This window comes from Rhinatrema bivittatum, chromosome 5 (assembly GCF_901001135.1).
Source record: "Rhinatrema bivittatum chromosome 5, aRhiBiv1.1, whole genome shotgun sequence".
In the NCBI taxonomy this organism is placed as follows: Eukaryota; Metazoa; Chordata; class Amphibia; order Gymnophiona; family Rhinatrematidae; genus Rhinatrema; species Rhinatrema bivittatum.
This window is the reverse complement of record NC_042619.1, coordinates 307,163,887-307,189,464: the sequence shown is the minus strand read 5'-3', so window position 1 is coordinate 307,189,464 and position 25,578 is coordinate 307,163,887. Positions and strand designations below refer to the sequence as shown.

General features: G+C 47.9%; 1 protein-coding gene across 2 annotated transcripts in view; it reads left to right on the top strand.

Moving 5' to 3' along the window:
• The window catches only part of USP39 (ubiquitin specific peptidase 39), an 87,675-nt gene extending 62,097 nt beyond the window's left edge, over positions 1-25,578 (top strand). For both annotated transcript variants that reach the window (XM_029604269.1, XM_029604268.1), the window contains exons 12-13: positions 15,132-15,218; positions 24,994-25,578. In XM_029604269.1, the coding sequence (XP_029460129.1) occupies positions 15,132-15,218; positions 24,994-25,041 (135 nt within the window). In that variant the 3' untranslated portion in view covers positions 25,042-25,578. The remainder of the gene's footprint in view (positions 1-15,131; positions 15,219-24,993) is intronic.

Sequence of the window (25,578 nt, the reverse complement as noted above, 5' to 3'; positions counted from 1 at the left end):
TTTGCAAACTAGTGGCCCAGTATAACCTCAGACCAGTGGGTTCTTTCCATTAAGGGTACCAATTGAATCTATTGGGTATCCCGCCAAATTTCCCTCTGTGCCCATTTATTTGGGGCATTTCGGTAGCGCATCAGGATGTGGTACTAGCAGAGCTCCCTCTTAATGACCAGGGCTGTCGAATCTTGCCACTAGGCAAAGAGGGCGGGAATTCTACTCCAGGTACTTCCTGATTCCAAAGAGAACAGGAGGACTTCAACCCATCCTAAACATGAGAGCCTTGAATAAGTTTCTAAAAAAAAAGAAAAGTTCAAGATGGTTTCCCTGGGCACCTTGATCCCCCTTTTACAAAACGGGGACTGGCTTTGCTCCCTTAATCCAAAGGATGCATACACTCACATCAAGCTCTTCCCTGTTCACAGGAAGTATTTCCAGTACTGGGTGTTGCTGTCCAGACTAGCATCAAGCCCCCACGATTCTTCACAAAATGCCTGGCCCTAGTGGTGACGCACCTTCGAAGGCTGGGATTGCATGTTTTCCATTTTCTGGACAATTAGGTGATCAAGAGCACATCTCAGGCAGGGGCCGTCTGGTCCATGCGCTTGACCATCCTGTTGTTGGAGTCACTAGGATTTGTTCTCAACTACCCAAAGTCCCATCTCAGTCTGTTACTTCAATTGGACTTCATAGGAGCCTTGTTAGGCACGGTCAAGCCAAGGCCTTCCTTCCTCACCAGAGGGCTGTCACTTTGACAACCATCGTGGCAGAGATTCAGAGACAGCAGGTGTCAGCTTGGCACATGTTGAGGCTGTTGGGCCATATAGCTTCATCCATCCATGTCACTTCCTTGGCACGTTTACACATGGGTAGAACAAAATGGACCCTGAGGTTGCAGTGGCGCCAGGCCGCTCAGAGCCTCTAGGATTGGATGCGAGTCACCTTGTCTCTCTAGGACTCGTTGTCCTAGTGCCGGGTACTTTCAAATATGGAACGGGGATCTCGTTTCGAGGTTTCCTTACCCAAATTGTCCTAACCATGGATGCGTTCACCCTGGGGTGGGGAGCTCATGTAGATGGGCTCAGCATCCAGGGGCTCTAGTCCGCTCAATGATGTTCTTGTCAAATCAACTTCCTGGAGTTTCAGGCGATCAAGTACGCGCTATGAGCTTTCAGAGATTGGTTGTCCAGCAAAGTTGTCCTGATCCAAACCGAAAACCAAGTAGCCATGTGTGGTATGTCAACAAACAGTATTTGAATCCTGACTTCTCTGGTTTGCAGTCTGCTGCTCTAATTGCTAGGCTACTCCTACGTGAGTTGTCCATCTGAAGACCGATCAGTCTGGAGACTTCCCCAGATCCCATCAGACAAGATCAAGGCAGGCTGCAGCATCCCAAACTCCAGGCCATGTTGCTCACAGCCTGGATGTTGAGAGGTTAATTCTGGTGGCTTCTAGAAAGCCTTCCACTAGAAAGTCCTATAGACTGAAGTTCATCTCATTGAAATTGGTGCATACCACCAAGGTATAGATGGGGAAAACCCATCTCTGTACAGCCTATAGTTGTACAATTCATGCAAGGCCTGCTTCAATTGAAGTCTTCCCTAAGGTCTTCTGCTGTGTCTTGGGACCTCAACGTGGTGTTAGCTCACCTGATGAAAGCTCCTTTTGAGCCGCTGCGCCCTGTGACCTGAAGTATCTGACCTGAAAGGTCATATTTTTAGTGACTGTCACCTCAGCACGCAGGGTCAGCAAGCTTCAGGCCTTAGTGACTTATCCACTTTACACTGTTTTATCATGACAGGATGGGCTTATGTACATATCCTAAGTTCCTGCTTAAGGTGGTGATGGACTTCCATCTTAACCAGTCCTTCATCCCGCCAACATTCTTTCCCAAGCCCCATTCGCTCCAAGGCGAACGAGCACTGCACAGTTTGGACTGCAAGCAAGCCTTAGCCTTCTACCTGGAGCAGACAGAAGTCCATAGACAGTCCACCTAACTTTTTATTTCTTTTGATAGGAATAGGTTGGCCATTCTGTTGCCAAATAGTCACTATCCAATTGGCTAGCATATTGCATCTCCTTCTGTTACTCAGGTGGGACTGCATCTTGGGGGTAATGTCAAGGCTCATTCTGTCAGAGCCATGACAGCGTCAGTGGCCCACTTGTGAGCAGTTCCCATGGAGAAGATCTGCAAAATTGCGACTTGGCGTTCTCTCCACACATTTACATCTCACTATTGTCTGGATAGGGATGGCCAACACAACAGTAGATTTGGCCAGTCTATCCTTTGGAACCTGTTTGTGGTGTAGAACCCAACTTTCCCCGCCTAGGGCCTGTTTGGGTTCAGGCTGTTTCCCCCCCCCCCCCCCCCCCCCCCCCCCCCCCCCCTCTGTTGTACCTGTTGGCATCTGGTTAGGTGGCTGTTGGTCCCTTTTTGTGTTGGGGAACAGTCTGTAGCTATGTGTGAGGAGTACTATCCTACTTGTCTTCGGAGAGAGCAGAGTTGCTTACCTGCAACAGGTGTTCTCTGAGGACAACAGGATATTAGCCCTCACGAAACCTGCATGCCACCCTGCGGAGTTGGGTTTTCTTCTATTTTTTTATTTTAATTCTGTGATACAAGACTGGAGAAGGATCCCACATGGACACATGGTATGGGGCATGCTGTGCATGCTCAGTGTTCCTAGTCAAAGTTCTAGAAACTTTGACATGTTTTATGCATCAGGGCTCTATCTAATGATGGCACCCATGTGTGAGGTCTAACATCCTGCTGTCCTCTGAGAACACCTGTTACAGCAGTGATTTTCAACCTTTTTTGAGCCGCGGCACACTTTTTACACTTAAAAAATCCCGGGGCACACCACCAACCAAAATGGCACAAAATGACACTAAAACAGTACATATTATACATATGTTTAAAAATATAGATTCTAAATGTATCTATACTCATTCAGTGTGAAACCTGGGCCTGTTTCGATGAACACAAAAGGGATATCCTGGCAGGAATGGTGGAAAGACACACACGAAGCTCTTCCTCAACAGTTCTCAGTCTCTCCCTGTTTTTAGTTTTTATGGCAGTCAAGCTTGAGAAGCCCAGCTCACATAGATATGTGGTTGAAAATGGGAGCAATGTCAAAATAGCTTTGTTGGCCAGAATGGGGAACTCCTTGGCAACAGATAACCAAAAACTGTCTAAAGGAAGATCAGCAAACTTTAGCTTTAAACCGCGATCTTGCTTCAGTTCAATGAGTTCCTCTTGCTCCTTTAAAGTCATGTCCTTTCCAGCAACGGATAATGAACTGTATGGGTCCCTAACCCAGTCAAGGCATTCTGTGAAGGCTGAAGAGAAATAAAACGACAATTTCTCCTCAAGAGTTTTCAAATGTCTGCCAATCACCTCGCACATTGCAGCAGTGTTGCCATCATGCAGTTTCTCGGTGAGCGGGAACATCTGAAGGTTGCCACCCTGAACATGTTGTTGCCAGAGCTGCACCTTTAAACGGAATCCGTTCATTTTATCAGTGCTTGTAAGCAGGTTTTCATTTCGGCCTTGCATCCGTGTGTTCAGTTCATTCAGATATTGAAATATATCAGCCAGGTATGCCAGCTTTGTACACCACTCATCACTTGCAAGCAGCTTTGAAAAATCGGACCTCTCGTTTGTCAGAAATATTTTAAGTTCCTCTCGCAACTCATACACACGGGCCAGCACTTTGCCGCGTGACAGCCACCGGACCTCCGTGTGGAGCAATAAGATTTTATGTTCCGCTTCCATTTCTGTACACAAAGACGCAAATAAGCGACATCGCAAAGGTCGCATCTTCACAAAGTTCACTATGCGCACAACATCATCCAACACAGGAACTAGATCTGCTGGTAAGGTCTTTGCAACGAGGGCCTCACGGTGCAAGAAACAGTGGGTAACAAGAACATCTGGGTTTCTTTCTTTAACCCTACTTACAAAGCCTTTGATGCGCCCGACCATGGCTGCGGCTCCATCAGTGCAGACACCTGTGCAGTTTTCCCATGTAAGTCCACTTTTATCAAGATATTCCGATGTGACCTGGAATATTACCTCTCCTGTTGATTTTTCTGGCAGTGCCTTGCAAAATAGGAAGTTTTCTCTAATGGCTTCTCCATCCACAAAACGCACATTGGCCAACAGCTGACAATGTCCACTGATATCCGTCGACTCATCAAGTTGCAAGGCAAATTTCTTACTGATGCGCACCTTTTCCAAAACAACTGTTTCAATGTCAGCAGACATGTCATCAATCCGTCTGGAAATTGTGTTATCAGAGAGAGGCACTTTAGCTATCTCTTTGGCTGCGTCAGGGCCAAGCATCTCATTTACAATAGCTTTACAAGCTGGTAGTATTAATGTTTCTGCCACAGTGTGAGACTTTTTTGATTTAGCTATGAGTTCAGCAACAAGGTAGCTAGCTTTGAGGGCTCTCTCATTTACCTGTGTGCTTTTTCTCAAAAAAGTTGCTTCTTTCTCATTGTTTGTACGTAAGCGTACAAAATACTCCATCGGCTTGTTTTGAACGGAAGAGTGTTTCGTTTGGAGATGGCGTTTAAGCTTGCTTGGCACCATGGCGCTATTGGATAGCTTCTCACCACACACCAAGCACAGTGGTGTTGGTGCTGTCGCATCCCCAGTGAAAGTAAATCCAAATGAAAGATAGCTTTCACTGTATTGCCTTGAGCTCACCGTCTTGTCTTTTTTCTTTTGTCGACCTCTCATACTAGGGCCTTCATCTAGGTCAGAATTGTGTCCAGGGTCCTGTTCGGCATTTGCCTTTTCCATTCTCAAATACTTCTCCATCACTGCTGAGATAGTGTGCACAGCCACACACTAAAATAGAAGAGTATTACATTATCTGCCACACTTAAAGGACCTCTGCCAAGCATATACTGCAATATAAAGGGGTACAATGAGAAATACTATGGTCATGAGGCCAGAGTACAAGTACCAGCTCGGTGATGTCATTAAGTCGTGCGAGCGTTCAAAGCTCGCGCATGTGTTATTGTACACGGCTCCTACACTGTAGGAAGCGTGACTGCGCATCGTAGGGGAACAAAACACAGGGGGCACTATAGTTTGGGGAACTTTCCCCGCGGCACACCCGACCATGTGTCGCGGCACACTAGTGTACCGCGGCACACTGGTTGAAAATCACTGTTACAGGTATGAACTCTGCTTTCTTCATTGTAGCCTATTAGAATACAAACATTAAAATATCCATTTTTCTTTTTTCCTTCTTTCTTGTAGAGAGGGTATCTTTAATTCCTTCATTCTCTGTGCATGGCTTAGAGGCCATGCCCTCATTTGAATTGCCTCCACCTTATCAATGTCCGTTTTGTTCTAATGAATCTGCTGTTGAATTTAAGTAGAGTGCATATGTTCTCTCTTGTAGTTTTTTGGCCTTATTTCAGTAGCTACAAGGAAGGGATAATTGTATCTATTTTTACTGAAATTTTTAATGCCAGGAAACTGTGCACAACAAGAAAAAAGAAAAACCCAAGAAATAAAAAAAGAAATTGAAGGTATTATCAACCTTATCTCTGATTGCCTTTGAATTTGTTGCTACCAAAGTTCTTGCAGCTTTTGCTTTGCAATTTGTGCTCTGCCAGCAATGTGGGAATGTAAACATTTTTTTCTAGCGTGTAGGTAATTTAGTTTGAAGTGAAAACCAGTGCAAAGATATGAACAGTTAGGGTTGTGTATTTACCTATAGTGTATAGTTGCAGTCTCTGAATTTTCCCAGGCTTAGCTCCTGGGAAAGCTGCAGAAGTTTGGTTTTGTGCATGTGATGAAGCTGTGAATACTGAATGTCCTCTGGCTGAGGTCATGAAGAAAGCTGCCGTGAGGGTTGAATAAATGTGATTTTGTTCATTGCATGGAACTGCAATCACCAAATATTTAAAAAAAAAGTTTTTTCTTTCTGAGGGTGTATAATGTTGATTCCTGTTCATACCCAGATCAGTCCAGACAAGTGGGTTTATGCATCCCTACCAGCAGGTGGAGGCAGAGAACAAAAACTTTGAGGCAATGCTACATAACAGAGAGTGCCACCTGCAATCCCTAAGATGGTAGTGGTGCATACCTGCAGTCTGTTAGTTAAAAAAAAAAAAAAAAAAAAAGTAAAGTTAGTTTAGAGCAGTGGTTCTCAACCTTTTTTTGGCCGGGACACACCTGACAAATGGTTCTCATATGCGTGACACACTGAACATGTGACCATCACGGGGCTAAGTGTAAACATGCACTCTGCATCCACAGGACTCCCCTCAACCCTCAGCAATGAGTGCAGAGCAGATCTAGGGCATAACCCGTACAACTCACCATACAAAAAAAAGATATTCTGGTTCTGATGACATCTCAGTAAAACCAAAACAAACTCCCTTTACTACCAGGCACAATAGCCTTCCTTATGAAAAGACAGTAATTTACCACTAATGCATGTCCTATTGAGAAAACACATCAAATAAGATTGATACAAATGCCTACATGCTAGTAAAACACCTCACTTTGGTCACACACCCAGAACTGACCTTCACCAAGTACAGAAAAAACACAAATTATAAATATGGAGACAGAAACTGGAACGGAAAACCAAAAAAGCCACTCTGCATACAGTGCGAACCTGGAGAAATGGAAAGAGAAATATAGCACCTAACAGACTCAGGATTTGCAATAATGCACACAAACTAACCTGCACAAAGTTACACCTGTATTACGGAATACACGCAAACAGTAACAACCCTATCTAAGAAATACAACTATTAAACCAGGCCCTAAACACTAAAACATTTCCTATTGGGAAAACAGAATAAGCCAAGCTGCTACAGAGCCCCACACAGAAATCATTGTAAAGTTATAACAAAAATGTTACAAAGCAGCTGCTGAACAGAATAATATTCAATTAAATACTCATAAAAATTATTAAAACATGTCCAAATATCAATAAAATATTTCAAAACAGCAGACATCGCATAATACCCAATAATTAAAATGGCAGTCAATCAAGAAAAATAAATTTAAAAAGCCACCTTTACTTACCTTCTCCAGCAACTCTCCTACTCCTTTCCCTTCCAGGCCCAATAGCACTAACCAGAAGCAGCAAGGGCTGCTGAAGCTCTGTCCTCAATCTTCTTCCTTAGCATCCACAACCAGTCACTCACAACACACACACCCCCAAATAGACCCCACGACCAGTCTCGGTCTCTTTCACACCAGTCATCTTCCTGACCAGTTTCTCTCTCTCACACAGAAACACATCACCTCCCTGACCAGTCTCGCTCTCTCAATCACACTCATGTTCTCTTATATACAAGCTCTCAATCACACACAAAAGCTCTTACACCCATTCACACCAGCTCTCACCCAGGCTTCCATTCACACCCCTACACACAAGCTCTCACCCAAGCACCCATTCACACCCAATGACACAAGCTCTCACCCAGGTACCCATTCACACCCACAGACACAAGCTCTCCCCCAAGTACCCATTCACACCCTACGACACAAGCTCTCCCCCAAGTACCCATTCACACCCTCAGACACAAGCTCTCACCCAGACATCCATTCACACAAACAGACACAAGCTCTCACCCAGACATCCATTCACACCCACAGACACAAGCTCTCACCCAGGCATTCATTCACACCCTCAGACACAAGCTCTCACCCAGGCATCCAATCACACCCACAGACACAAGCTTTCACCCAGGCATCCATTCACACCCACAGACACAAGCTTTCACCCAGACATCCATTCACACCCACAGACACAAGCTCTCACCCAGACATCCATTCACACCCTCAGACACAAGCTTTCACCCAGACATCCATTCACACCCACAGACACAAGCTCTCACCCAGACATCCATTCACACCCACAGACACAAGCTCTCACCCAGGCATTCATTCACACCCTCAGACACAAGCTTTCACCCAGGCACCCATTCACACCCTCAGACACAAGCTTTCACCCAGACATCCATTCACACCCACAGACACAAGCTCTCACCCAGGCATCCATTCACACCCACAGACACAAGCTCTCACCCAGGCATTCATTCACACCCTCAGACACAAGCTTTCACCCAGGCATCCAATCACACCCATAGACACAAGCTCTCACCCAGGCACCCATTCACACCCACAGACACAAGCTCTCACCCAGGCATCCATTCACACCCACAGACACAAGCTCTCACCCAGGCATCCAATCACACCCTCAGACACAAGCTTTCACCCAGGCATCCAATCACACCCATAGACACAAGCTCTCACCCAGGCACCCATTCACACCCACAGACACAAGCTTTCACCCAGGCACCCATTCACACCCTCAGACACAAGCTCTCACCCAGGCACCCATTCACACCCACAGACACAAGCTCTCACCCAGGCACCCATTCACACCCACAGACACAAGCTCTCACCCAGGCACCCATTCACACCCACAGACACAAGCTCTCACCCAGGCACCCATTCACACACAAGCTCTCACCCAGGCCCCCATTCACACACAAGCTCTCACCCAGGCCCCCATTCACACACAGACACACCAGCTCTCACCAAAAATAACTTCTTCCTTCATTGCAGGGATGGGCTCCGGTTCCGCCGTGGCTTTAATCCGGTGGGCCTTCTTTTTTCGGCGCCACGGGGATGGGCGCCTCAGTCAGAGGTCGGGTTTCCTCTTCGTCGCTAGGGGTCGGGTTTTCCTCTTCACCGCTACGGGGCTGGGCTCCCGTAGCAGCCTTGCACCGTCGGGGTCGGGTTTTCTCTTCACCGCTACGGGGATGGGCTCCCGTAGCGGCCTTGCACCTTCGGGGTCGGGTTTTCTCTTCACCGCTACGGGGATGGGCTCCCGTAGCGGCCTTGCACCGTCGGGGTTGGGTTTTCTCTTCACCGCTACGGGGCTGGGCTCCCGTAGCGGCCTTGCACCGTCGGGGTCGGGTTTTCCTCTTCACCGCTACGGGGATGGGCTCCCGTAGCGGCCTTGCACCGTTGGGGTTGGGTTTTCTCTTCACCGCTACGGGGTTGGGCTCCCGTAGCGGCCTTGCACTGTCAGGGTCGGGTTTTCCTCTTCACCGCTACGGGGATGGGCTCCCGTAGCGGCCTTGCTTCGTCGGGGTCCTACACTGCTATTCCTCCCACCCCACTCCCGGACAGTGCCATGCCTGCCTCACCGGCCAATCAAAGGCTTCCTCCCTTCTTCCTACTACCACTGGCAGGTGGCAGGGAGGAGGCTTCCGATTGGCCTGCGCGGGGGAAGGCAAAATGAAGGAGGCTTCCCATTGGGCAGTGGGGGTAGGAAGAAAGGAAGCTTTCAATTGGACCGCGGGGGCTGGAAAAAGGGAGAAGGAAAGTACAATGGGGCAGTGGGACACCGGGAGACGCGACACACCTGGCGGTGTTTGGCGACACACTAGTGTGTCGCGACACACCGGTTGAGAAGCGCTGGTTTAGAGTAAGGAAAAGAAGATCCGGAGCTCCCAGAGATGTTAGGTACCTTGGTGAAGCGGGGGTGGGGGGGGGGGGGTGTGTGTGTTTGGATATCCCCGGCTAGGCTCGATCCTTGATTCCAGGGGGAGGGAAAGCCAGGGGTACTGGTTCCCTTGCTCCCTCTGAGTGCCTCCCTCCGAAGCCGGCCTGTGGAAGCCTCCTGAAGCCCCAGAAATAGGAGAGTACACCTTTCTGTCCCCTTTTCTGTCCTTCCCGGAGGGGCTGAGGGGTTGGGGGCTCTCAGCACAGGAGCAGTTAATTTTCTTTACTTCCTGTGATCAGTTGGCACAGCATCGGGAGGACAGGCTTGTGTGGCTTATGCTGTCCTTTCAGCACCCAGAGCCCGGACAGCGGCCATTTTACCTCCATGGGCAGGAGCCCTGTCTTGGATGTGGAGAGCAGGGATTCACCCACTTTCCCCTGTAGTTCAGGGATCGGAAGGGGGTGAGGAGGCGCCAGCAAACATGGGAAAGGACCTAGGGATTGCGGAACAGGTGTCTCACGGTGGTTTTTCCACTGATTGTTTTGCTGATGCATGAGGCCTATCTCGCCAGTCAGGCGAATAAGTGACCAGCCTCTCAGCTGGTCCGGATGGCCCGTAAGAGACCTCGGACTGAGGTACCTCTGTGGAAGGGGGGATTTTTGCACCTGTTGGGTCTTGAGCGTTCACTTGCTGATGATAACTTTGTTCTGAGGGTGATGATCCAAGGGGCGATGATCTGCAAGGGTCGCAGGAGGACCAGGGCACGGATTCTGGAGCTGGACCTCTAGGGGACCCAGATACGGACGAGGTCCCTTTGACAGAAGGGGATGATCCCAGGGTTTTTAAGTTGTTTCGCAAGGATGAATTGCGACCACTTATCCCTCAGGGTCTTGAACTGGGAATTATGGTGACACAGGAGGACTCCGACATGGACGGGGTCAACCCGGTGTTGGAAGGTCTGCATGGACCACCCAGGACTTCCCCTTGCCGTAGCAGGTGAAGAAATTGATTTATCGGGAGTGGGAACCCCTGGAAGCTGGATTGAAGGTGGTCAGGGCTATGGCCAGGTTGTACCCCCTGCCTGAAAGCATCTTGGAGATGTGAAAGCTGCCGAAGGTTGATGCAGCTGTGACTAAGAAGATGACCATTCCGGTGGCAATGTCTGCAGCTTTGAAGGATGCCCAGGATCGGAAGCTGGAGATCCTCTTGAAGAAGCTGTTTGAGGTCTCTACTCTGAGCCTGAGAGCTACAATCTGCACCAGCCTTATACAGAGAGCTTGTTTTTGCTGGGTGCAGAAGGCACAGGAGTCCGCCACAGGTACCCCTGAGGCTGCTGGCCAGGATGCTCTTCTTAAAACGGGTGTGACTTACGTGGCAGATGCCCTCTATAATTTGCTTTGCACGTCGGCTAGGAACATGGTGGTTGCATGAATACTTCTGTGGCTCCGCAATTGGTCAGTGGATGTTTGGTTGAAGGCACAGCTTGCTAATCTCCCCTTTAAGGGACAGTTGTTGTTAGGTGAGGACCTGGAGAAGCTGATGAAGCATCTGGCAGACTCAAAGGGGACTAGGTTGCCCGAGGATAAGAAGGGCATTAAAAAGGCCTTTCCGTCTCGTTCTCTTTTCCATGAGATAAGGCGTTTTCGTGCCAGCAGTTGTTCACAGAAGCAGGGTTCAGGAAGGCAGCAGTCCTTTCTGAGGGCCTGAAGACCGGCCAGAGAGGGTTCCGGACAAGGGTCCGGAGGTGCCAAATACGCTCAATGAAGGCAGACTGGTCCACTCCTCTCTCGTGGTTGTCTGAGGCAGGTTGTCCTGTTTTTACAAGGAGTGGACCAGAATTACCTCGGACCAGTGGGTGCTGGAAGTTATTCGAGATGGCTTTGTGTTAGAATTTTCTCAGCCCATCAAGGAGGCCTTCATAGTGAGAGGTGGTGCAGGACACTCTGCAACGCCTGCTGTGATTGGAAGCCATCCTCCCAGTTCCGCTTGGAGCACGGTCAGGGCAGGTATTCAGTGTACTTCGTGGTTCCCAAGAAGGAGGGGCATTTCGCCCATTCTGGATCTCCAAAGGGTCAATGCGACGTTGCATGTCCCATGTTTCTGCATGGAAATGTTGCAAACAGTGATTGCGGCGGTGCACAAAGGAGAGTTCCCGGCCTTTCTCGATCTGACAAAGGCATATCTCCATATTCCCATCAGGATGGATCATCAGAGATTTCTGTGCTTTACAGAGCTAGGAGAACATTTTCATTTTCGAGCCTTGCCCTTTGGGTTGGCTACGGTGCCGAATGTCCATGAAGGTGATGGTAGTAGTGGCGACAGCTCTCAGAAGCGAAGTATGAAGCGGAGTGTGTTGCCTCCATTTGACAAGTGACAGAGCGCCTGGAGTCCCTAGGCTGGGTGATATACCGGGAAAAGAGTCAACTGGTTCCATCTCAGTTGGTTGGACTACCTGGGTGCCAGATTCAACACCCTGGTGGGCAAGGTGCTCCTCACCCCGGAGAGGATTCTCAAGTTGCAGTTGCAAGTGGTTCATCTGAGGGATCTGCCAGTTCCCAAGGTCTGGGATTATTTACAGGTACTAGGGTCCATGGCGGCTATGCTGGATCTGGTGTCATGGGCTTTTGTGCACATGCATCCCTAAAGAAAGCTCTCCTATCCCATAGGAATCTGATGTCAGAAGAGTTTCAAGTGCTGTTGCCGCTCCAGGAAGAGGCCAGATCTGGTCTCTCATGGTGGCTTTCGCGGTCCAATATGGAGAAGGGAGTGGATCTGGAAGTTCCAGACTGGGTGAATGCCAGTCAGCGGTTGGGGAGCGGTGTGTCAAGGATCGGCGGCACAGGGGCAGTGGTCACAGTGGAAGTATCCTGGTCTATCAACCACTGGAGACAAGGACGGTTCAGAGGACGCTCTTGTTCTTTCTACCTCGGCTTCAGGGACGGGCAGTTTGGAGGTTCTTGGACAATATGATAACGGTGGCCTATATCAATTGACAGGACGGAACAAAGAGTCATCTGGAAGTTTAGGAAGTTCATGAGCTCTTTGCCTGGGTGGAGCTTCATCTGGTGGCTTTGGCAGCATCTCACTTAGTCCGCCTGCACATTGGCCACACCTGCTATCTCAGCAGGCAACAACTAAACCCAGGAGAATGGGAGTTGTCGGCGGAGACCTTTGCGCTTCTTTGCAGGTGGGGAAAGCCCCAATTCGATCTCATGGCAACAAGGAAAAATGCCAAGGCAACCAAGTTCTTCAGCCGCTGGAGGGAGTTAGGCTCCGCAGGGATAGACGCCCTAGTTCAACCGTGGCCAGTGAGGCTACTACTGTACGTCTTTCCTCCGTGGCCACTTGTAGGTCAGGTGCTGCATCGCAATGAGCAGCATCAGGGACAAGTGATCCTAGTAGCCCCGGAGTGGCTGCGGAGTCCGTGGTTTGCGGATCTGGTGCAACTGGAAGTTGACCGGCCCGTTCGTCTAAGCCATTTGAAGGGTCTGCTGCATCAGGGACCCATCTTGTCAGAAAAGGCAGATCGCTTCTGTTTTGCAGATTGGCTTTTGAAAGGTGACGTTTCCGCCTAAAGGGGTACTCTGAGCTGGTGATTACTACTCTGCTGCAGGCTAGGAAATCCTCCACTTCTTTGGTGTATCTCAAAGTTTGGAGAGTGTTTGAGGCCTGGTGTGGAGCCCATGCCACTGATCCCTTGCAGGCAAAGGTGGCCAGGTTTTGGCCTTTTTACAGGAAGGGCTGTCAAAAGATTTGGCCTACAATTCTCTGAGTCCAGGTGGCAGCCTTAGGCTGTTTCAGAGGAAAACTACATGGTAGACCTTTAGCTTCGCATCCAGATGTGGCGGGTTTTTTTTTGAAAGGGATAAAGCATCTGCGTCCTCCAGTTCATAAACTGTGTCCATCCTGGAATCTCAATTTGGTTCTGCCAGTCTTGTGTGGCCCTCCTTTCGAGCCCTTACGCAGGGATTCGCTGAAAGATCTTATGCTGAAGGCGATGTTTCTAATGGCGATTTGCTCGGCAAGGCGGATTTCTGAGCTCCAAGCCTTATCGTGCAGGGAGCCTTTTTTGCGGATTTCCGATGATGGGATCTCACTGCAGACGGTTCCCTCCTTTCTGCCCAAGGTAGTGTCGGCTTTTCATCTTAGCCAGACTGTGGAGTTGCCAGGGTTTTCGCACTTGGTGCCCAATTCTCCCCATGCGAGGGAACTTCATCTTTTGGATGTGCGTCGGGTTCTCAAGGTAACTAATGAATTTAGGACTTGGACCACCTTTTTGTGTTATTCAGTGGACCGAGGAAGGGTGGTAAGGCGACTAAGAGTACAATCTCCCGTTGGTTGAAGGAGGCAAATCCTTTGTAAAGGACGCCTAATCCCTGAGGGGTTGTGGGCACATTCCACTAGGGATCAGTCTGCTTCCTGGGCTGTCAGTTGGTGTCACCGCAGGAGAGTTGTTGGGTAGCCACGTGGTCCTCTTTGCACACTTTCTCTATGCATTACGTTTGGATGATAGGGCCCCCAGAGGAGGATGCCTTTGAGGAAAGTGTGCTATGTGCAGGTCTTTTGGGACCCCACCCAGTGTAAAGGGGCTTGGGTACATCCCACTTGTCTGGACTGCTCTGGATATGAACAGGAAAGGAAAATTGGTTCTTACCTGCTAATTTTTGTTCCTGGAATATCACAGGTCAGTCCAACTCCCGGCCCATTCTGACTGATTATTTTTCAAAATACCTCTCCTGGTTCTGGATGCTGCTGGTGATGCAGAGTTTAAATTTGTTCTGAAGAAGACAATTGTATATGGTTTTTGCAGTTTGGAGATTTAAAATTTTCTGGGCCAGGGTTTAGGGGTCAGTTTGATTGGAAGTTCCAACTTGTTCCCCAGCTCTTTAGGGGAGGAGATATTGGTGGTTTAGAGTTACACATCTTGGCTTGGGGGACTGCAGGTGGCACTCTTGGTTATGTAGCAGTGCCTCAAAGGTTTTGTTCTCTGCCTCCATCTGCTGGTAGGGATGTATAAACCCACTTGTCTGGACTGATCTCTGGTATTCCAGGAACGAAAATTATCAGGTAAGAACCAGTTTTCCTATTTTACCAGTACATGCTAGTTGGGAGGGAGCATTTATTTTAGAGAATGATCTCTTTATGATCTCTCACTGTGCCAGCAGGAATTATAACTCATGCTTTCCAGTTCTAGTTTTGTCTAATCCTGGTTACCCTGTTGCATATAATGTGTCAGAACTGTCACCATGGTAAAGCTTTAAGTTTTCCAGTGTTGAAAATGGTTAGATATTAAGTTTCTACAATTTATACACTTAGGTGCTGACATTTAATTTTTTTTCTTTCTCTCTCTTTCTTATATTTATTTATATACATATTTTCTGTTTTATTAATATCTATATTTTAATCTAGTATTTGTCCTCTTTGTACGTGCACCATTTTATTATTTTTTTTGCTATACATGTTTATTGTGGTTCTTTGGCCTTTCAATTTGCCAAAGCTCCTGCTGTGTCAGTGATTCATGGTGCCCTTCACACCAGTTTAGCCTATTTGTCAAGAAAGCTGCTCTGTACAAGTCACCATGTTCAGTTGCTTGCTGTTGTAGGTAAAATGTTTTTATTTTCTCTTGTATTTTGTTAGGGTACTGGTAAATGGTATGAACTGCAGGACCTGCAGGTGACAGATATCCTGCCCCAGATGATCACCCTCTCTGAGGCGTACATACAGGTAAGAGGTATAGCAAAGCAGTCTGGGAGGTCATAGACATGATTACTGGAGGAGACACTGAGCTGTGAGCATGAGGAGGTCAGATCAAGACACATACCTTTAATAGCCAAAGGGAAGCTAACAGAGCTGGGAGAGAAAGATATAATTAGTATTGGCTGGGTGTGTGGCTTGGCTGGCACTGGGAAGGTCTATGTTGAGGGATCCTACTTGTAGCTGTGGATGGCTTAAGGATGTTTTTGAGATAGGAGGGAGGTCTCGGCTGGTGCAGGCTACTGATGGTTGAAAATGCTGACATTCATGCTATAACAGTATCAAATCAACTAAAAAGAAAAGCACAGTTGTAGTGGGCTGTGCCTTGGCTAACAGGGGAGATAGATCGAGAGGTGGGGATAAAGCTGTTGGCAGTCTAGTAGTATGTAGTACCTAGATTTTGGGTTTACCCTGTCTTCATGATGGTGTGTGATGCTAGGGCAGGTCCTGGCTGCTATGGAATTCCCAGTAGGCAAAAGGCTGTGGCCTAGTTACAAACCGTTCTTTCTGAAATTACGTACAAAAGACTGACCATGGCAACTGGATCTTAATTACTTTTAAGAGGCAACAAACAAAAAAGTGTCTGAAAGTGAGAGTATCTTCTCTGAGCTGCTCTTAAATGCACTGACAGGCTAATGCAATAAAGTATACCCAGCCCAGTGCATTTGTGGTTAGATGCGTGTTTCGGGTGCACAGTCCATAGTGTCTGAATTGTGCAAGATAGAGCAATTTTCCTTCAAACATATAAGCCGTGTTCTTTTACTGAAAGCTAGCTACAACTGGAATTTTAGCTGACTTTCCCCCAGGAGCATCGGGATGCTAACGTGTGCATCCCGATACTTCCAGGCTGGTTCTTACGGAGCCCCTGCCACCTCTATAGAGGCGGCTGTCAAGAAAAATGTTTAAAGAAATGTAGAAGTGTTGCAGCAAACTCCTTGCACACCCCTGCTCAACTCCCTCCCTTCCAATAAATGCCACTCCCGACCCCCCCCCCCCCCCCCCGAAAGATCCAAATTGTAGTGGCTGCTACCATCGGGGAGGGAGGGGTGGGCCATGCACCACTTAACTTCTAGATTTTTTTAAACTATTCTCTTGAGGGCTGCCTCTAGGGATCGTGGGTGGGGGTCTCTCACACTTTGGGAATGGGGGGGGGCTTTTGTTGGCCATGATGGCTCTTTTAAGAATGTGCACTACCTCTGATACAAAGATATGCTACTAAACCAACTCAGAGGGACTCGGCAAAATATTATGCCCACATTTTATTGTTCAAATAATTTTAGCAACCATGTTACATCACCACTATGCGACCACAATACCTACTTATGTCTAAAAACATAAACATACATACATTACCCTTCATTAGTACGGTAGCAAATATGTGACTAGGTTTTAGGAGATATGTGATATGAATGGTATGAGTGGTGTGAATGAAGGGTAATATATGTATGTTTGTTTTTAGACATAAGTAGGTATTGTGGTCGCATACTGGTGATGTAACATGGTTGTTAAAATTATTTGAACAATAAAATGTGGGCATAATATTTTGCCGAGTCCCTCTGAGTTGGTTTAGTAGCATATGTTTTAAGAATGTGGCAGTCAGTCCTGAGCAAAGAGGCTGTCAGTGTGCACGTTTTTGGTGTATTACTAGGTGGTATTTTTTTTCTTGTGGAATTTTATCACTAGAGGAAGAAAAATGCACGGTTTCCAGAGCTGTGCAATTTTTTTGCAGAGCAGCTTGGTAAATGACCCCCTAAGTTTGTACCAGAGGCAGTGGAGGATGAGATGACTTGCCCAAGGTCACAAGGAGCATCAGCAGTATTTAAATCCTGACTTCTGTGGTTTGCAGCCTGCTGCTCTAATTACTAGGCTACTCCTACACTCCATCTTTGTAACTTGTTAAATTCTGTCACAGTTATGTTATTATCTCAGCCAGTAGGTTAATCCAAGTATCCACTACCCTTTCAAAGTATATTTCTGCAAGGCTGGCAGAGAGGAGATTTCTTTGTGTCCAACCTGAGGGGCCAGCACAAAGCAAGAGCCTCAGATCTATCCCTGACCCAATTCCCTGCTCTTTGGATCAGCTGGGCCTGGGACTGATGATAAAATAGCCTCTGGATTTTAGAGCCTCCTTCAAACACTTCACTATCAAGGATTTTGAGGCCTTCTGCCCCTTCTTAGGCCCACTCCTCAGCACAAAGAGATGGTCAGACACCCTGAAGCTATTGGTGACCTTGAGATAACACAACAAAGCTCACTTTACATCCACACATCGCAGGTCCCTTGTGTGTGGTGATGGCACATCCAAATTTGGGAAAACTGGAAGCTCTACTGTCTGAACACCGACACAACCTTTGGGAGAAAAGAGGGCACTGTATGCAACGAGATCCTGGAATCCGAGATCTTCAACGCTTGAAGCTCCGAAATTCTTCTGGCCGAACAAATTGCCTCCAGAAAAACAACCTTCAAAGTGAGATCTTTCACAGTTGCCCTCCTTAGAGGCTCAAAAAGAGCAACACACATTCCTTTTAGGACTAAGTTAAGATTCCAGGAAGGACATATTTTCCACACCGGAGGATGCAGATGATTTGCTCCCGAAGAAAATGCACTACATCCGGATGAGCGACCAAGGACATTTCCATGTACCTTGCCACGAAGACAGTGCAAGGCCACAATCTGCACCTTGAGAGAGTTAAAAGCCAAGCCCTTCACCAACCCTTTCTGCAAAAAGGTTAAGATGTGTGCTACTAAGGCCAGAGTAGGACTTATTCCCTGATCCGTAAACCAGGCCTCAAAGACTTTCCAGATCTTCATAGGACAAGTAAGTGAAGATCTTTCTAGCCTGCAGCAAGGTAGAAATAACATCCTCCAGCTATCCTTTTGCCCTCAAATGCTTCCTCTCAAAAGCCAAGCCACAAGACAAAAGCGATTTGCCTGATCGAAAAATATTGGTCCCTGATGAAGAAGCTTCGGTAAATGAGTGAGCCGCAATGGACCATCTACCGCCAGATGGATCAGGTCCGTAAAACACGTCTGCTGTGGTGCCACCAGCATCACCTCTCCTGGATGACTTTCTATCTGCTGTATGACCTTGCCCATCAGTGGCCGCGGGGTGAAACACGTAAAGATGAATCCCTTGGGGCCAAGCTAGACCTAGGGCATTGACTCCTTCTTCTGCCCTATGTCTCTTCTGTGACTGAAGAAGCGGGGCACTTTGGCATTCCGTCACGATATTATCAAATCCAGGTGGGGTGTACCCCACCAGCGACATAGCAGAGCCATAGTCTCCTCTGACAACTCCCACTCCCCGGGGTCTAGCTTCTGACAACTGAGAAAATCCGCTTGAACATTGTCCGCTCCAGCTATGTGGGACACTGCTAGCAATTCCAAATGCTGTTCCACTCGGAGAAACAACTCCTGGGCACCACCCGACTTTTGGTTTCCCGTTGTCAATCGATATAAGCCACAGTGGTTGTGTTGTCCAACAAGATGCACATTGGGCGGCCATGAATTAGAGGCAGAAAGACAAGCAACGTGAAACGCACCACCCTCATTTCCAATCATTTGATAAACCAGGACAACTCGTCCTTGGATAATTGACCCTGGGCCACCTAAGTCTGGCACACAAATCCCCAGCTGGAGAGACTGGCATCAGTTATAACCACCACCCATTCTGGAACATCCAAATCCACTTCACCACTCAGATGGGTCAAGCCACCATGAAAGACTTGACCTCTCAGCCTCCTCTAGCAACAGCTAAAGATGAAACTTCGACAAAGGATCCCACCAGGAAAGAAGAGACTTTTGCAGAGGCTGCATGTGCACAAAATCCCAAGGAACTAGCTCCAACATCAATGCCATAGAGCCTAGCACCTGAAGTAGTCCCAGACCCTGGGGACTACAGCATTCATCAGCCTGTGAACCTGTGTCTGCAGCTTGAGAATGCAACCCTCAGTAAGAAAAAGCTGATGTTGAAGCACGCTCCTAAGAACTCCAAAACCTGAGACTGGTTCAGCTGACTTTTCGCTAGATTCACCACCCAGCCTAGAGACCTCAACTGCTGCAAGAACTAAGACCTGAGACACTGCTTGACTGTAGAGGACTTCCAACTTTGCCCAATGAGCCAGTCATCCAGATACGGGTGAACATAATGCCCTTCTTTCTGACCACTGCCGCCACAACCACCATCACCTTGGTAAATGTACGTGGAGCCATTGCCAAACAGAATGGAAGGGCACAAAACTGAAAATGCCTCCTGAGGATCATGAACCTCAGGAATCGTTGGTGATCTGGGTGGATTACTGTGTACAGGTATGCCTCAGTCAAGTCTAGAGAAGCCAGAAACTCTTTCGCGCACTGCTGCAATAACCAAGCACAGGGTTTCCATGCAAAAATGAGGAACCCTGAAAGCCACATTCACCTTTTTCAAATCCAAAAACAGATGGGAAGGATCCTTTCTTTTTTGGTACCACGAAATATATAAAATACCTTCCTGTTCTTTGTTTCCCTGTAGGTACGGGAACGATAGCTTCCAACCTCTAATCGATCCATGGTTTCTTGGACCACCTTCCTTTTGCTGAATGGAGCACAAGGGAAGACCATGAACAAGTCTTGAAGCGATCGAGAGAATTCTAACACATAACTGTTTCTTATCACACTTAGGACCCACTGGTCTGAAATGGTTTTGGCCCACTCCTCGTAAAACAGAGTCAGTTGCCCTCCAATAGGAGGAATATAGAGGAGTGGACCAGCCTCGGTTCATTGTGAGGACTTGGCTCCACCAAATCCCTGGCCGAGACTATCCCTGTTTGGCTTTCTGCTCCCTCAAAAGGACTGACTCCAGGATTGTTGCCTCCCGGCTCCTGCCAGAGGTCTACTCTGCGAAACCTTCTATTTGGCTGGAAATGAGAGCACCCTGCAGAAGAATCCTTGTTTCCTTTTGGCTTATCCAGTGGCAGCCCTATACCCTTTGGTTTTTCTGATATGCTTTACAAGCTCCTCTACATCCTCTCTAAATAGAAGCTTTCCTTTGAAAGGTAATGCTTCTAAGCATGATTTGGACCAAACATCCGCCAACCAGGTCCTTAACCAAAGGAGATGCCTGGCCGAGACTGCTGACAACATAATTCTTGAAGTTCTGATAAGGTCATATAAGGCATCCGCGACAGAAGCCACTGCCACCTCCAAACAGGCAGACTGTTTGGCCTCAGATGTAGACAGCGATCTCGTATCTGCAACTGCTGTACCCAGCGCAGGCTAGCCTTCTGTATGAAGATACTGCACACGGCAGCCCATATGCCTAACTCAGACACCTCAATCTTTTTGAGGTGAATTTCCAATATCCTGTCCTGTATATGCTTCAGTGCCGTTGAACCAGGCACAGAAATGGCGGTCTTAGTGACCGCTGACACTGACATGTCCACCTTAGGGAGCGCTAAAAGTTCAAGTGTGTCTTCAGGCCACGGATACAGCTTTGCCTACCTTCAGGCCTGTCCCTGGAGTATCCCACTCCCTGACCACCAATTTCTTCACCGATTTGTGAAAGGGGAAGGCTTTCGTTGGACCCCTTTGGCCATCCATGACTGGGTCCACTCCTTCTTGATCAGACACTTCCTGGGGAGCCTTGATCCCCCAACTCTTCAAGAATATGGAGAATCAAGGGCCACAGCTCCTCCTTACGGAAGAGATGCACCACTTTAGAGTCGTCCCCTTCAGCGACAGGTACCTGACCCAGCCCCTCATCTGGCTCCGCCATATCCGGGCTAGTATAAGGAGCAGCCAGGTCATGAGAAGCAGCTGTCGCTGAATTCTTTCCTCTGATTCCCCAGAGCCTTCATTTGGACCCTGTGAGTCCACTTTCATTCGGACCCTGCGAGTCCACCTAGGAACCTGATCCCTGGAACTCCGAGGCCTTTTACCAGGAAGCGGTCCAAGGGATCCCTGAACCCGATCTGACTGCTTCCCAGCTGCTTTCCTTGCCAAGTATGCCTCATGCATAAGCAGCACAAATTCAGAGGAAAACACTGGGGGGCTTTCAGACTCATCCTTGGAGGCCCCCCTCTTCATCAGAATCAGGCTCCCTCCTGTTCGTGGAGCTCTGTGGTGCCAGAGACAATGGGGGAGGACGATCCTCCGATCCCCTGAAAGATACTAAAGCCCCTTCAGTTGAGGACAACATGGCTGCCATTCTTGTGCCCGGCGGGAGGGTACTTGCAGCCTTCAGAGGCCCTCTTCTGCCTGTCTTCTACTTTTCCTGCTGCTCCGACGCAGCCTCCACCTGCCTCGATCTGTCCTCTCTCTACAAGAGAAGCATTGTAAGCAGCGCTCGATGCATGACAGTCGCGTTGGCATGAGCGGCAGGCACTGCCACATGCCATCAGCCTGACTAGAAAATAAGCCACTCCAGACAAAAAGGCTCGACTGCATGGCTGACGAGCTGTGAGGCCCAAGAACTCCCGCCCCAGCAAAGCAAAAACTAAGCTGGTACCTCCCACAGCTTTCCCGGCTGCAACAACACTGCCGCTCTGCTTACTTTTAATTTTTTTTTTTTTTAATATAAACTTTTATCAAAGCAGAATAAAGAAAGAGGGTACTGGCAGCAGAAGAGCTGCAGGACAGCACGAGTTCTCCTGGGAGGGAGGGAACTGGCACCACCAGATATCCACTCCCAGCAGCGAAAGGACTGAGACAGGCAAAAGACCCCAACCCCCTGCTCGTCCGCTTCAGTACCAGGAGGGATAGCCCCACCAGGGCCTAGCAACCTCCTGGGAAGAATCCTAAAACTATCTCCTTTGCTGCTTTTTTTTTTTTCTTCTTAGACTGCAAGATTTGTACCTCTACCATCTGCTGGAGACATAGAAATACTGAGGGGGACTGTGCAGGTGGCACACCAGGTTATATGGCAGTGTCAGTGAAACTTTCTCTCTCCATCTGCTGGAGGGGGAGGCAAAACCCAGGAGTCTGGACTGGTCCGGGTATGAACAGGAAGCATCATTCCCTGATCTTTCTCTGAAGCAGGGAAACTGCACACCAGGCTTCATCCTTTCTAGAGTGCTGATAATTCTATAAATTGTGACTTACATGAACTAGATGTGTTCAAAATGATTGTAGTTGTAGTCCACTTCTGGAAGGGATTTAGTGTTTTATGCTCAATGCAATGTGATGTCAGCAAATTGGGGTAAAAAATGCTTTCCTCTTCATCCAGTCAGACCAGTCCAGATGAGTGGGTTATGCATCCTGACCAGCAGATGGAGACAGTGACTGGTTCACTGATGTCACTGCTATATATATATTTGGTGTGTGTGTATATATATATATATACCTGCCAATATTTTGTCTCCAGCAGACTGTACAGGTGCATCTTGTGCTGAGAACGGAGCCCTGATAGGCTAGGAATTGGCTAGGGGCAGTTCCTTAGGGGAAGGATAAGCTCTCCCTCCATCAGTTGAGCAGAGCCCAGGGGTAGCTGGGCTAAAAGAGAAGAGAGGGTGAAGAAGCAGTGCCTGAGGTAAAAGCAGTACTCGCCTCCCTCAGTTGAGAAGAACCTGGTCAAGAAAGGGAGGCTTCCAGATTTGGGATTCCTTCTCTTCTCCCTATGATCCTTCTCTTCTCCCCCTTCTGCCATGGTGGGCCGCCTCTGCTGGCATTTTGTATCTCCTTCTTTCCTCTTGCTTTTTTGTTGCTGCTCCGCTGCTAAAAGTGCCAGCCTTGGGCCAGAAAAAAGTGATGATCTAAGCTGTTAGTACAGCAGTGGGAAAAGGCGCCTTGCAGATTCCAACTGTAGCAGGACTACTGGGGGAAGTCTTAAGCACAGGAGCAGGCCATAATGGCGAGAGTGGCAAAGCGCAGGAAGACGCCTGCACTCTTTCAGAGTTGTGGTATTCACAAGGCTGCTTCAGGGGGAGCTTCAAAGTTATGCCGTGCCTCTCAGTGTGTGAAGAGAGAGCTGTGGGATTGTGACTTTGCATCTACTGGGGGACCTGTAGCTGTGCAGCAGGCAAGACATCTGTGTGCTGCTGTGGCTAGTTATTGGGATTCTGGGTTGGCAGCATCTTAGGACTGCGTGGTGGTGCAGGGGAGCTAGGCCCCCCCTTTTCTCAGCCCCAAGGAGCAGATGTTAGCGGGGGTGGCGGGGTATTCCTGCAAAGGAGCTCCTGTTTCTCCCATTTTGGAAGCTTCTGCTTCTCAAATTTGGGCAGCACTTTCTAAGGAATGTAAGTGTTTGCAGCAGGCTTTCACTGTGGCAGAGTTCATTCCAGGGGTCCCTTCAGTGTATTCCAGGTCTCTCTGGTTCAGCAGCTGTGAGTAGAAAAAGGCCCAGAGAAGAGGACAATAAGGAGGTGGGAAAGGAGCATCTTTCAGGATCAGATTCTTTTAATGATTTTCTTTTCAATTTAATTTTTATTGAACAAAATTATGAACAAAAATGGTATTCCACTAACTTTGGATAATTTTAAGAGCTTGGCTGATGATGATTCTGGAGAGGATCTGGAGAAAGGTGAATATCCTCCAGAAGGGGGAGGATGCTGCTATGTTCCTTCTCTTTCATAAAGAGGAACTTGCAGCCTTAATTACGCAGTTGAGTATGCTAAATATAGCAGAAGAGAAGAGACTTCCAGTTTGGTGGAGGATCCTATTATGGTCCATATCAGCCTTCCAGGCCCTTTTCATTGTACCAGGCTGTGAAGGACCTTATTAATCTGGAGTGGGTTTCCCCAAAAGCAAATTTTTAAGAGGGATCACTCCCTCCCTTGGTGCCTCAGGAAAGACAGGATTAGGTTCCTAAAAGTAGATGCATACTTTGGTTATGAAGCAGACTCCAATACCAGTGGAAGGGGGTGCAATGTTGAAGGACATGCAAGACAGAAGAATAGAGTTGGTGCTACAGCAGGCCTTTGAGGAGTCAGCATGGCTTTACAGATAGCCTTTATTGTGGCAAGGTCCAGTTTAAGGCTGACAGTATAGGTAGGAAGAAGCAGTTGATGAATCTTTTCAATTAGAGCCAGGGGCAGTGTATTTGACAGATGCCTCATTGGGTCTGGTGTGTGTTTCTGCCAGGGTCATGGTGTCCATTGTGGCAGCAAGACGACTACTCTGGCTGCGGAACTCGTCTGCGGAAACGATTACGAAGTCCAGTTTAACCAAGTTACCCTTTAAAGTTTGTGGTTATTAGGAGAAGAGAAAATGGCAAATGCATAGGGTGAGTCTAAGGTGCTGAGACTCCTGGAGGATAAGCCTAAGGCTTTCTTCCATCCCGAAATAGATGGGAGAAAGCCTCAAAGAGATTTTAAACAGGGGTGCTTGATGTTGAACTTATTTGTTTTTATACTGCTCAGACTGAGGTTCTCAGTCATGGAAGCCCTCCATTTTAGCAGAAAAGAAAAAAGAAGGAAGGTATGGAATTTGATCTTTGATAAGTTGGATTGTAGGCCTTAAATTGTCCAAAGTTAGCTTATTACAGGTAATACTGGCAGGCTGAGGTCAGCACGGATGTATTTAAAAGTGACATCCGTGCACTGTTTTTTTTCCTCTGTTTGCATCTGCTGGTCAGGGTGCATTACTCACTCATCTGGACTGGTCTGACTGGACTCAAGGAAAGGAAATTATCAGATAGTAACTCATTTCACTATGATTGTCAAAACAAGCTGGGACTTTGGAGTAAAAGGTTGGTGCATTCTGTTGCAGTATGACTTTAAAAACCACGTTAGGAACACAGCTGCTTTCACTGTTCCTTTATTTCCCTCTATAGATCTGGAAGAGGCGCGAAGATGATGAAACAAACCAGCTAGGAGCATGAGAGCAGCTGAGCTCTAATTAATTCCTCTACTATTGATGAGGAAGGTCCAGTTGGAGGAAATGGGGCTGAGCGAATGAAACCTGTTGGTCATCTATTTCAAATGAAGCACAGCCTCTAAAGCCTGTTCACCTCATCAGGACTTAGCTGAAGGCAGAGGTCATCGGTTGGAAATGTTGGGAGTATGGACTATTCACTGGACACTGCTCATAACCATTCACCCTGCACTGGAGAACATATTGGATCTAGAAGATCTGCAAGCCCATCTTACTATGTTGTCTTTTGCTGGAAATGTGGAGGCTTGTTATAGGACAATGTATCCTGGACCACGCTGTGTGCCAATAGGGAGTGTGTGGAGAGGGGAAGTGAGAAGCAGCATGTCCTCTTGGCTCTTGATATGCCCATCACAGGGGAAAGCTTCTATCTAGCTCTTTGTATCTGACATGAGAGCTGTTTGCCAGCTGTGAGAATGGCATGTGGGAATCCTCCCATCCTGTTTCTTTTTTTTCTAGTATTGATTAAATACTATGTTGTGTTTCA